Source organism: Myotis lucifugus, unplaced genomic scaffold (genome assembly GCF_000147115.1).
Source record: "Myotis lucifugus unplaced genomic scaffold, Myoluc2.0 scaffold_285, whole genome shotgun sequence".
In the NCBI taxonomy this organism is placed as follows: Eukaryota; Metazoa; Chordata; class Mammalia; order Chiroptera; family Vespertilionidae; genus Myotis; species Myotis lucifugus.
This window is the reverse complement of record NW_005871333.1, coordinates 519,847-532,537: the sequence shown is the minus strand read 5'-3', so window position 1 is coordinate 532,537 and position 12,691 is coordinate 519,847. Positions and strand designations below refer to the sequence as shown.

General features: G+C 52.2%; 1 protein-coding gene and 2 non-coding genes across 4 annotated transcripts; all 3 read right to left on the bottom strand.

The window, feature by feature from the left end:
* Positions 1–35: 35 nt before the first annotated feature.
* Positions 36–108, bottom strand: TRNAA-AGC. Its single transcript has one exon. It is a non-coding gene; the product is annotated as a tRNA-Ala (tRNA).
* A 339-nt stretch (positions 109–447) lies between these two features.
* Positions 448–536, bottom strand: TRNAY-GUA. Its single transcript is given in 2 exon segments — positions 448–483; positions 500–536. It is a non-coding gene; the product is annotated as a tRNA-Tyr (tRNA).
* A 2,890-nt stretch (positions 537–3,426) lies between these two features.
* On the bottom strand, positions 3,427–12,199 carry TMEM214 (transmembrane protein 214). Of its 2 annotated transcripts, none has more exons than XM_023763471.1 (15): positions 11,512–12,199; positions 11,098–11,232; positions 10,778–10,860; positions 10,215–10,320; positions 10,028–10,109; positions 9,662–9,763; positions 9,167–9,308; positions 8,641–8,732; positions 8,307–8,355; positions 8,006–8,119; positions 7,658–7,775; positions 7,149–7,188; positions 6,810–6,978; positions 6,534–6,673; positions 3,427–6,319 (listed from the first exon to the last, which is right to left on the bottom strand). In XM_023763471.1, the coding sequence occupies exons 1-15, from the start codon at positions 11,729–11,731 to the stop codon at positions 6,193–6,195; spliced, it is 1,719 nt and encodes a 572-aa protein (XP_023619239.1). In that variant the 5' UTR covers positions 11,732–12,199; the 3' UTR covers positions 3,427–6,192. The 2 variants fall into 2 exon arrangements, with proteins under 2 accessions (XP_023619239.1, XP_023619238.1); XM_023763470.1 differs by having other exon boundaries at positions 7,149–7,245; positions 11,512–12,197.
* Positions 12,200–12,691: the final 492 nt, after the last annotated feature.

Here is a 12,691-nt window from a genome sequence, read left to right as displayed (position 1 = left end):
CTCCCGTCCCCCCGCGGGGAGGGCAAAAAGCTGAGTGGAGGATGCGGGCATCGATCCCGCTACCTCTCGCATGCTAAGCGAGCGCTCTACCATTTGAGCTAATCCCCCGGCTGTGGCTGTCTCCCTTCCAGTTACCTTACAGGTTGTTACAAGATGTCTGCTGACCAATGAAGAACCAGAATTCAGGACATTTATTTAGCACCAGAGTATGATGGAACCATAGGCGAAATTTTAAAAGGTAGAAATAACTACACGTAAGCAATAGTAAAGAAATTAAAACACCTAAAATATCTGCATTTAACCCACAAGAAAGTACTTACACTGTACGTATCCCGACCAGTTTGCATATGTTTTACAGAACATCGGCAGTGCTCAGGAATTCAGTCTGCCTTCGAATAAGCCTCCCCACCGTCCAAGGTGGGTGGAAGTTAAAAAGATTGTACGAAGTCCTTCGAGCCGGAATCGAACCAGCGACCTAAGGATTGCCACGGCTCATCCACTACAGTCCTCCGCTCTACCAACTGAGCTATCGAAGGCCCCGCTGGTGGAGCCGTCCGCAGATTGCCCTCTAATGCTTACGAGGCCTCACTACCCCGGGATCGCGGAGCTTTCCGGAGCCTGGACTCCACTTTCTATAGCAGCTCACAGGGGCCGAGCCCCTCCAGGCTACACGCAACAGAGAAAGGCAGAGACGAGTGAGAGCAAAGGACCCACTTCCCAACCCCGGGCGGAGGAAACGCGGGCAATACACTTCCCTTCCGTTTTCCTGCTTCCCACAAAACAATGCACCCCCTCCCGCCGCCGCTCCCGGTGGCTTCCGTAGGACTGCGGACGCCTGGAGACCCCGCTCGCGTCCCTGACCTTCTGGGCAGCAGGGCCCAGCGGGGCCGGCACCCTCGCACGCTCTGCAATTGCCACGCGCCAGCCCCGTTCGCCCAGCCGACGGCTTGCTTTTGCTCTTTCTGCTCCCCACTCCCCTTCGCTTTGTCCGGGGAAGCCAATAAAACCCTACTGCTCTCCTGGTGGGAAGGACATTCATTCAGTCCATTAACCAACGTGTTGTCGGCTATTCGTCCCGACGAGGGCGAGAAAGATACAAACCGCAGAGCTGCTCGAGGTTTGCAGGGCGGCGCGGGATCCAGCTGCCCCGAAACCCCGCGAGGTGGGACCGGCGGGCGGGGCCCAGGGGGGCCCTGGGCACGGCCACGTCCACCGGCCCCGCCCCTACCCCCGGCTCACACCTTCACTCTTTCCCGGGCTGCAAAGCCAGCCCACGATCCTTTGCCCACCAGGAGCTCCGGGGGTTTAAAAACAAGGAAGCCTGAAAACGGAAACCCAACTCCTGTGTGAATCCTTGCTTGGTCGTCAGATGGGGTGGGTGTGCGGGAAGACCTGACCTCCATTTCCAGCTCTGTGGCCAGCTGCCTGTGCAACCTGGTGATGATTTCAAGCCCCGCACCGCTCCGACATTTTTTGGGTTCTCGGGAGCTGTGCTTTTAAATCCGAGGTCTGATGTCGCTGAGCACAACTCCGCTTTGCAGGATGGTAACATCTTTATTTTAACTGCTCTGTTGCTGCAAATGGTACCATTGTGTCTCCGAGCGTTAGCTTGGGGTGTTTAGCACTCTCTTTGGGGGCGGGGGGTGGGGAGGGAAGACTGGGAAGCAGAACGTATTTATGTTGTTATTTATTTGGGGGAGGCGAAAGTCACATAACAATAAATAACTTTGAAGTATGAACACTTCAGCGGCATTTAATGCATTCACAATGTTGTGCAAATTACCGCCTCTCGCTAGTTTCAAAACTTTTTGTTTAATCACCAGGCTGGGAAGAACACCTCCTACCCTTTTAAGCGATTACTCCCAACCACCATCCCCTGGCAACCACGAATCTGCTTTCTGACTGTATGGACTTGCCCATTCTGGAGATTTCATGGGGGAAAAAATCACAGAACGTGGGACTTTTTGTGTCTCATTTCTTTCACTTATAATGTTTTTGAGACTCATCCAGGTTGTAGCCGGTATTAGTACTTGCTCCCTTTTTATGGTGAACACTATTCCCTTGTATGGATATACCACTTTGTTTATCCGTTCATCTGTTGTGTTTTTGTTTTCCATTCCTGTTTTGATGGACTATTTCCACCTTTTGGCTTTTGTGAATAATGGTTTTATAAACATTCATGAAGAAATTTGTGTGAATATATGCTTTCATTTCTCTTGGTTATGTACCCAAGAGTGGAATTCTGGGTTTTATGGTAACTATAATGTTTAACTCTTTGAAGAATTGTCAAACTGTTCCCATAGTGTCTGAACTACTTTACATTCCCACCAGCAATGTAGGAGGGTTTCAATTTCTCCACATCCTTGTCAGCACTTGTCTTCTGTGTTTTTTATTATAGGCAATATTTCAATAAATTAAGCTCAATTAATTATAAACATTATAGATTCTTTGGAATAATTTGAGAAGCCCTTTGGTTTTACCACAATTTATTTAAATATTCATCTTATTGCCAGACACAGTTTATATCCAAATTTTTATTAATACTGCTACAATAAATGTTCTGAAATATAAATCTTTGTCCATGTTTCGGCTTACTTTTTTATTCTCAAGAATGTATATACTTGTTAATCTTTTATTATTTTTACAGTTTGGAGCCTCACATGATTTTGATAAATAATTCTTTCAGAATTATGCAAAAAGCCAGAATATATTTTTAGGAGTGTAATTACTTGGTAAAACAGTATGAAAGTTTTAAACCTTTTGATAAATAGTATCAAATTACTTCCCAGAAACATTATACCACTTTCTACCGTAGCATTTACTGAGTATATTATCGTAAAAAAAAAAAAAAATTCATCAATGTTATATACAAAAGTAAAGTGATATCTTATTTTAAATCTGCACTTTTTAACCAATGAAATGACTTTTTTCAAGTCTATGGTTCATTTGCATTTATTTTATGAATTGTCTTTTGTCCATATTTTTATTGTGTTTAGCGCTTTCTTGATTTGTGTTCTTTACATTAGGATGTGTGTATGATATGCTCAATAAGGAAATGGAGGCCTTGATCAACACAGCAACTGGACCTGACAGACAAGGACATTCTACCCAACAGCATCAGCACACGTTCTTCCCAAGCACACAGAACATTCTCCAGGAGAGCTCGCCTTAGGCAAGTCTCAACAAATTTAAAAAGATTGAAATAATACCAAGTACGATGAATGTAAACTACAAACTTTGGATGACAGTGATGTGTCGGAGGTTCACTGGCGTTGACAGTGGGAGGCTGTGCAAGTGTACGGGCTGTGTCTTTTTTGGCTCAACTTTAATGTGAATGTAAAACTGCTCTAAAAATAAAGTCCATTAAAAATTTGATAACTGGTATGCTAACACAGTAAAAAAATTACACCAAGGCATATCCAAAAATGTGTCTGAGTTCAGTTATTTTATTCATAGGCAGAATATCCAATATTCAATAAATATTCACTCATACCCTGAACAATGGAAGCTCCCGTCCCCTCAAATTTCTTCTACCTCAAGTGTGGGGCAATGAAAAACACCCAGTAAAATGGAATATCACATGGGGAAAAGCACAGTCCTTTATCCCCTCAAGCGCTTTTGGGAGCAGAACCATGAAGAAAAATTTAAAAAAAGTTAGATCACTTGAAGTGTTCACTTAAATTCAAACTCATTTAGGAGATAAGGCAGCATTAAAATGCTGAGGTCATCCAACCACTGAAATTTCAGTGTAAGTGACAACTGGGTCATTCTGGGCTAGGGCAGGCAAGGCACGTCCTCTCTGTGGGCAACACTTCCCCTCAAGGGTGGGGGCATTTGAGAATAGGCCAGCAGGTGAGACCAGCGTTATCTGCCTGGCAAGATCATCTATCCACAGTAAGTCGGGCTGGTCCATCAAGTTGGCCTGCTCTAAAGCTGTAGACTGGGTACAAATCACCAGAGGAATGTGGAAACAGTTTAAGCTTAGAAAAACGTGTTTCAAATGAGTCTTTTGATCTAATTTGCAGTTCAACACCATTTGTTAATAACTGAAGTTAGTAAGAGATAACCATATTTAAACTGCCCTTCAGCTTTATGGCACGTTATCTATAGAACTCCAGCTGTGTGTGAAAAGTAGTTACCATGTCCAGATGTGACCCTCCGAGGTGTCAGACTCTGTTCTAAGAACACCAACAGTCCCTGCCCACCTGTCAGCACCAGTGTGCTCGCTCCACTAGTCCACACTGGTTCAACTCACTGGCTGTTTGGACTAGTTTGTTGACAGTTCTGCAAAAATGAAACATCTGGATATCTGGTTTAGCATTACTGGCCAGCAGGTGAAACGCTGGCCTACTCCCTTGACACAGGAAAAATTTTTGGCAATTCCAATATTGGGTCAACCAACTACATCTATCAAAGCCAATTCAGGTGTTAGTGTTGAAGGGAAATGTTGCACCCCAAGATTATGTCAGAAATGAAAGGAACCCAGTGTAGTACACACATTAGAAGCCAGTGAAGCACTTGTAAGTAGCATCCTTGCAGTTGCTGGATTGCAAGGACTCAGCCCAGCAGCCTTGGCTGGACTCGAGGACATTGCAGGAGTGTCATCGCTTTGTCCTTTGCTGTTGCCAGTGTAGGATCATACCAGCCCCTTCTACTTGCCATGAATACAGGCCAGTTCCAAAGCGTCACTGTTCCTAAGAACTGAACCCATTTGTTTCTGATTGGTGAGGAAGAATTGAGGAAATAGGACACGTTATGGGACCCTTAGGCAGTCCAGTCCAGCAGCCCTAGACCATTGCTCTTTGCCAGGCAGGGTTTCCAATTTCTGTGAAAAAATGGTCATGGCTATCTGCCACTAGGAGAGCTGGGTTCTGCCCAACGTGGGCTATTTAACTCCCAAGAGGTAACATTCTAACAAGGGAACAAAAATGTGAGTGGGCAGTGCACCTCTGGTACTGCTGGTTTAGAAACATCCAAGAAACTCGAGGTGAGAACTAAAACCCGGTGAGAACTAAAACCCGTGCAGTTATGACAGTCTCAAGTCAAAAATTAAAAGAGACTCTGGTGATAAACCCTTGATCCTGCCTCTTAGAGTTCTAAATCTTTCACTCGCTGCCTTAGAAAACAAACCGATTAATAAGGTCCTGGCAAGGAAGAAGACACCTGATTGCTGGCCAAGAATTCCCCCAGGAGACTCTTCCCTGCATTTCCACGCATACATCACACCAGCCGTCAAGGCAAATCACAAGTGGGACATGAATCACAGTGACAGTGAGACAAGGGGCGCAGGAAGAGGTCCAGAACCCTCCACAGACCCAAGTTTGGGATGGGTGTGGGCTTCCTTAACCAGAAATGCAATTACCGCAGGAGCTACGGCCCTTAGGCGGGCAGGGGGCCCAGGGGAATGTGCAGGCGCCTGTATTTATCCTGTCCACAGCTATGGGAATTCCTATAAGAGGAGGCAGAGAGGAAAGCTAGAAATCAAAGCTGTGTCCTTTATTCCACCTGTAGGCATATCCAGGAGCCATATACTGAAGCCTGTCTCAACCGGCTGCTGGAAGGTTCCCCGGGCCGAGGCACACAACTAACTGGACTCTGCTCCCCCGACAGATGGAGGGGCAGGCGACAGCGGAGGCCCTCCACACCCCCAGCACTGAAGGGGAGTGGTGAGGAGAACGGATCGCGATGGAGGGGGCAGAGAGGGGCTGGAAGGACCTACGCTGGGCATTTTGCGGTGCAGGCTGTGGGCAGAAGTGAAGCTGCTCTTCCCCACTGTGGTGCCATAGACTTCTGGGAGTCCCTTTCCTTTTCCTGCTGTGGTTGAAGTGTGGGAGCAGAAATCATTCATCGAAGAATGCAGAAGCCACTCACTGGAGACCCACCTTTGGGGATGAGGTGTTTGGGGCTTCGGGAGTGAGATGGAAGGCAGGAGGTGAGAGAGGAGGCTAGAGAGGCTACCAGCCCAGGGCAGATGCTGGGAGCTATGTGCGATAGGGCCAGAGAAGTGTTCAGTGGAATCGTGGAGGAGGCTGAGATACCTCTGGGCTCAGTCATCACCAAAAACTGGGGAAGAGACAACTGGCCTAGAGTACAGAACTCAGGCACCAAGTAAAAAAGACCCCATGCAGAACTGCCTCCAGCAGTCTCAGGTGGCCCGTCTCAGACAGAGACGAGTGGCCAAGGAGGCAGGGCCTATTGCTGGGATATCATGGCGAGCGCCCAGTCCAAGAAAGCCGCTGTGATGTCCCGCAGGCAGAGCCAGGTCCAGTGGGCAGCCTCACTGAGCTGTGTCTTCACGCAGTCCCAGGTCACCGGACCTCTGGGAGGAAAGCAGAACATCCGTGGGGCTTGGGAAGTAGTGGTGTACAGCTGTGTCAAGCCACGAGGCTGCAACTCAGACCCACAACCACCTACCAGTGGCCAAGGGATGAGCAAGGGGCAGGGCAGAGAGCCTGAACAGGGAAGCCTTGTCCCTGGAAAAAGGGCGTGGGGGCCACTGGGGCTCCTGCTGGGGCCCTGGCTGAGGGTCTCACCTGCACACCTGGTGGCAGTGCTGCTGGGCCTGGGCCAGGGCCTCAAGCAGCAGGTGCCACACTGGCAACAGCACACTGTGGTACAGCAGCAGGAGCAGCTCCCTCAGAGAATGGAGCAGCTGTATCAGGACATCAGGGAGCTGGATTTGGAGCACAGAGAATGCATGGGGTTAGGGTGCTCCCGGAATGCATCCTGGCCCCGAGGACCCAGTCCATGTGGGGCTGCACCTTCCCAAGAACTCAGCTGCTGGGGAGACCAGCCCGTCTCTGGCTTACCCTCTGGGAGAGGCTGGCGAGGCTGTCACCGAAACAGACAAGGTGGGAGGCACCGTGGGCAGAAAGGAAGCTGACTGTGGCATTGACGTGGGTCCAGGCGAGCTGCACGCTGGGCCTCACGACAGTCAGCAGGTGAGAGCCCCAGGCCGGCAGCGTGTCCTCTAGCCAGCTGCAATGACAGGAGAGAGGAGGGCTGAGTTTCCTCAGGTAGCTCGGCTCCCCAGAGCTGGGGAGGGAGGCCTTGGAAAAGGAAAACCACCCTTGCTTCCCACTGACTGTCAATGCCATCACCACCCTGAGCACCCATCCATCTCTCCCCCCTCCCTGCGAGGTGCTCACCTGTAGCCTTGCAGGCTGTAGGAGTAGATCTTGGCACATGCTTTTTGGCCAGCAGGCAAGAAACCAGATGATTGAAGCAACCGGCCAGAAAAGGAGTCTGAGTAAAGGGGGTCTCTGTGAGCTGGGAGGTGGGGGGCAGGGAGTGGGCAGACACTTCAGGCTCCCGAGCAGGCCCAGTGAGGGATGGGGTCGGCCTTCGTGTGTTCACAGGGCTTCCACTGACCAGCTGTGATCTTACAGTAACTGATAAATCTTTCTGAGCCTCAATTTACTCAAAAATCAAAAAGGAGATAACACCTACTTAAAGGAGACCATGAACACGCGAGCCCTTCTACTCTGCAAAGCACTGGCCCAATCTGGTGGTAATGTCACAGCTGTGGACACAGCCATCTGTCTGAAAGTGTTTGTTCTGCAGCATCAGCGCAGAGCTGTGTACTGGGACAAGGGTGCTACAGCTAGCTCTATGCCCCACCCCATGCTACCTGCCTTGCCCGCCAATCCCTGCTTACCCTGGAAGGAGCTGTGTGACCGGAAGTCGTGGCACAGGACACCTATGGCAAAGATCAGCACCAACAGGAGTAGCCGTGTCCAGGGCAGCCGGAACCCCCGAGCCTGCTGCAGCAGCCCCTAGGAGGAAAGGGGGTAGGAGCTGTGGTGAGAAGGGAGATGGGGCTGGTCTTGCCTCCTAAGGCAGACCTCAAGCCAGACCTTCCAGGGAGAGGGCCAAGCCCTCCCCATACCCGAGGCAGTGGGGGCTCCAGGGACAGGTGGGGCAGGAATGTGGTACAGGCCCAACCAGGGTGTGCCGAGACAGATGCAGAGCAGTGTGTGGGTTGGGGAGGACCGGGTGCTGACACCTTGCAGGCTTTGTCACAGGTGACGACATCCTGGTTATTACAGCTGCCTTTCCTTAGCAGCTCCTGGTTGGTAAGCTTGAAGGATTCAATGGTTTCTTGCAAAGACTTCTGTGCCTATAGGATAAGAAACATCTGGGTTGAGAGCATAAGCTTTGGCCCGTGAGGGAACCCTCCACCATGCTTCATTTTCCAGGCCAAATGTACTAGCAGAACGCCTTCTCAGGGAAGGGGGACAGTGGCTGGGGGTACGAACCCAGAACCCAGACGAGGCTCAGCCTGCCATGTCCTTCCAGCTCCTCACCTTCTTGGGAATCTGCTCCCAGGACCTGAGCAAATGCTTCAGCAGCAGGCTGTGGGGAAAACACAACCCCTTCCAATCAGGGGGCCCACTTGGCCCTTCCCATCCTCCATTAGGCCCCTGGCTGCCTCTGGCTGAAGACTGCACCCCCACCAGCACAGGAACTGCTTCCCAAGAGCCACATGCGATGTTCCCACTCAACTTGGAGGCATGAGCCCCAACAACAGTAACAAATGTTCCCCTTCTGCTTCTAGGACAGGGACAGGCTGGGAGGCACGAACTAAGGCTCTCCTGTATGGGTGAGAGGTAGGTGACATCCCCCCCCCCCCCCACCTGCCTGGATTGTGACAGGTGCTTGGGGTATAGCTGCCTCCAGACACTGGCACTGAGGGGGTCCACCGTCAGGCATTCGGTCAGGCTGCTCAGGAGCTGCACAGGAGACAGGAGAGAGGGAGAGAGACCGCTGGGCATGGGGCTGGTGGAGGGGAGAGAGCTGAGAAGTAATCCCCTTCCCTAAGCGAGACCATGCAGGCAACACATCCACCCTAAAGGGTGGACAAATCGTGCCAGACCCCAGAAATCTCAGAGGCTGTAAAGGGGAGGCTGGGGTCCTGAGCTAGACCTTGACCTCAAAGGTCACTCATCTGCGAGGGGGAAGACTTCAGAGACCAGCCAGACCTGAACGTGCTGCCCTTCCAGCTCTGTTCTGAGGGTAGAACATGACAGAGTGGGCAGGAGGCTGTCAGGAGTGAGCTAAGGGACATTCAGGAAACGGGTCTGTGAAGAAGGGCCTTGGTCTGCAGACAGGGACCCCTGCAGCTGACCCCTGGAAGGGAAAAAGCAGCCTCCCACCATTTCCTCACCTCTTTCCTCATCTTAGGAGGGCAGTCAGGGGTGGCTCTGGACAGGAAGGAGGGGAAGTAGGTATGCAGGGTGGCTTCCGGCTTGGCCCCAAATGCCAGCACCTTCAATCGGGGGTAGAGCTGACACAGCTGCTCCTGCAGGCTGGGGTGGGGGTGGGGGTGGGGAGGAGAGCCAGGCACAGGCTCTAAAGGGAGCTGTGCATTGTGTCCCTTTTGCCTGCCCCAGAGTCCACACCCTACCCGAGGATGCGAGTCTCAGAACCTTGTAATCTGCTGGAAAATCTGCTGCAAGTCACAGATCCTCTCCCCAGGAAAATGCCCACATGCCAATCACACTCAAGGGTCCATAAAATTTCAGGGCGTTTACTGATCCCTTGAACTTGTAGGTTGAGAATCTTAGATTTAGGGTGGCTGAGGAAGGGACAGGAATATATTGCCTGCTTCTGACCCCCTGCTGGGATCCTTCACAGCAGTTAAGTCCCAGGGTGGCCCTACCTGGGTGTCAGGGAGTTGTTGGGCATATAGGCAAAGTCCAAAAGTGGGAAGAGGTCCTTGGGGCCAATCATGCCAAAGCCCTTGGTGAGGTTGGGGTGCATCCTGTGGGGGGAAGAAAGGCTTGTTGGGGACCACCACCTAGTCTGTGATCCCAGCTAAGACCAAGAGCTAGGAAAAAGGGCATAGACTCTACCCCACACCTCACCCCTTAATGGTTCCCTCCCCTTCCTTCTTCACCATCACATTCTGAGCTGGGAGGAGCTGGTCCTGGTCTCTATGGAGACCAGGATCCCAGCATCTCATTTTACTAAAATAGCCACTTGGAGACTGCTGGCCCCCCCCCCCCCCCATCTCCCCTTTACTCACAGGAGCAGCCTGTCCAGGTATGCGATGGCGAAGGGGGACAAGGACTTAATGCCCAGCACAGGCAGCATGATCCCCAGCCACACTGTGGAGACAAAGGTCAGGGAGGAGGCCTCAGGCTCAGACCCACTGGACATTACAGAGAAGTTCCTGGCTCCAGGACCACCCCCCTTCCCCACTGCCTTGTTACCTTTCAGTCCCTCGGTGAGGTTGGCAAAACCTGCTTGGCCCAGGGCCCACATGATGGTCAGACACTTTGCTGGTCGATTCTGGTGGGATCTCAGCAGTTCCAAGAACTGAGGAGCCAAGTAAGAGAGGCAGGCTGGGGTGGGGCAAAGCATCCGAAGCACCCCCAAAACGAGGCAGGAAGAGCTGCCAACGGGGCCAGTGGGGCACCGTGGTAGTGTGGTGCAGTGACTCAGAGCGTGGGCTCTGGCACCGGACTGTGGCCTTCACCCATACTTGCCACTTACTGGTTGACTGACTCTAGGAAAGTTACTGACTCCCTCTGTGGCTCAATTTCTCATCTATAAAAGGAGAATAACAGCAGTACTTGCCTTGTGTGTATGTGTGTGTGTATATATATCAGACACACAGTAAGTGCTAATAGTGTCAGCTATCATGACTGGTCTTACAGGGTCTTCTGCTAGCCCTTGACTGGATCCAAGCCCTTGACTGGATCCAACAGGGTAGATTCTGCCCGACCGCCCCAGTCCTAGCCTCCTGGTGTTCCTACCACCGTCCTGAGCTCACCTTGCCCAGGTTCGTGGTGGCGATCTTGGGCTTGTCTTGCAGAATGGCCTGGATACAGATACGGTAGCCATGGAGCGACTCCCCTGGAGAGACACATGCTCTTAGACCCACACATAGGAACAGACACCCAACGCCTGAAATCTCCCTACTGGCAGCTGTAAGCCCAGAGCTCAGGCCAACAAGTCCTAACTTCCTCCTCCCTTTCCCCAAGTGTCAGGATTAGCATGTTTCTCTACTGGAAACAACCCAGCCATTTTTGAAGCAAGAAGAAAGGAAACAGGCCCCCAAGATCGGGCTGGCTCCCCCTCACGGTCCCTCACCTGGTGTCTTGTCCAGCTCTTGCAGCATGGTGAACAGACAGTGGTCAAAAAAGAGCTCCAGGGACCCCGCCGCCTTTGCCAGCAGCCCTCGGATGATCCCACGCAGCTCGCGGCTCACCAGGCTATAGGGGTAATCTGGGCAATAGGCCTCCACGTGAGCGCTGGGACCAGAAGCCTCTGCCAGCTGTGCTCCGAGGCCGGTGAGTGGAGCCGAGGTCCACACGGAGGCTGGCACCCTCCCTACCCCAATAAGGCCCAGACACGTTCACACCACGATGGTTTGAGAACAGCTCCGCCCATGGAAATCAGTGCGGTGGGGAGCACTGGGGTCTGTTACTAAGCAATGGGCTTACACACAGCCATTTCAGAATTTTCTCGAACTTGTCTGAGCTTGAGGGAGCCGAGAGAACTAACCGTGAGTGTGCTGGCTTAGCGTGGGCTCACTGAGAGGGGCTTGGAGCTTGTAGTTGAGATAGCTGGCCAGGTCCTTCAGCCACACGGACGGGTTCCCAGAGAACACGCTCTGGCTCTTGTCCAGTTCCTTCTGCAGAGCTGCCACGTCCAGCTGCCAGGGACACAGGCCCCACATGGTCAGTTGCGGGAGGAGGAACAAAGGGTTTCTGCTTTTCAACATAAGGATGTGGAGCGCCACAATTCTGCTGCATCCAGATCTTTAGAGAGTTTAGGAAAACTGGAACCGCTGACCCCCAGGACCAGTACTCGCAGGCCCTTCACATGTTCAAAGGGAAAAAACAAAAGGCAAGAAGCTCCCGGGGGCGAGGAAACAAAAGCAGTTTCTCTAACCTTCCCTCGCGTCTCTGGGCGTCCAGGCTCCCTTCTCACTAATCCATGTTTCCCTCCAAGCCTCTCATGTCCTTCTTATCCTGAGAGCAGTAATTCTATCTACAATCTAAGTCCCCTTTGCTATGCAACCTAACACATTGGCAGGTTCTGGGAATGATGTGGGCATCTTTGGGGGAGGCATTCTTCCGCCTACCACACCTACTTTAATTGATGGGGTTTCTGTCCTTCCCCGAATGCCTCCTCTCAGCCAACAGCGTCCCATCAGCTATCAGCTGCCCGTCCTCCTCCCCCCTTTTCGTCTCCTCCACACCTCAAGTCCCCCCTCTCCCCCCACCCAAGGCGAGGCGCACTCACAGCCTTCAGTGCTCCTTCCGGCTGCGGGAGCCGCCCCGCCTTCGGTTCTGGTTGGTGAGGGTCGCCCCCTTCTTGGTCCGCTTTTTGGTGGCCGGTTTCTTTGGCTTCAAAAGGGGGGGTGGAACCCTGTCCTTATTCTTCTTCTTCCTGATTTTCTCAAAGCCCCGCCCCTAAAGGGTGCTGGTCGTCCGGATGGGAGCTGAGGTGGTGACAGGCAGAGAAAGAGGGGCCACCCTCGGGTCAGGAGGGCCCCACGGGAACAGGGGTCCCTTCTCCCACCTGGCACCTGATTCACCTCCAGGGAGGAGCTGCCGCAAAGCCCCTCCCTGCTGTCCTGCTGAGGGAGCAGGCCAGGGAGCCTTCCCGCTGCTCCTTGCAGCCACCACAACGGGCTCCTGAGCCTTCCCGCAGAGATGAGGCATCTGCTACTAAGTCG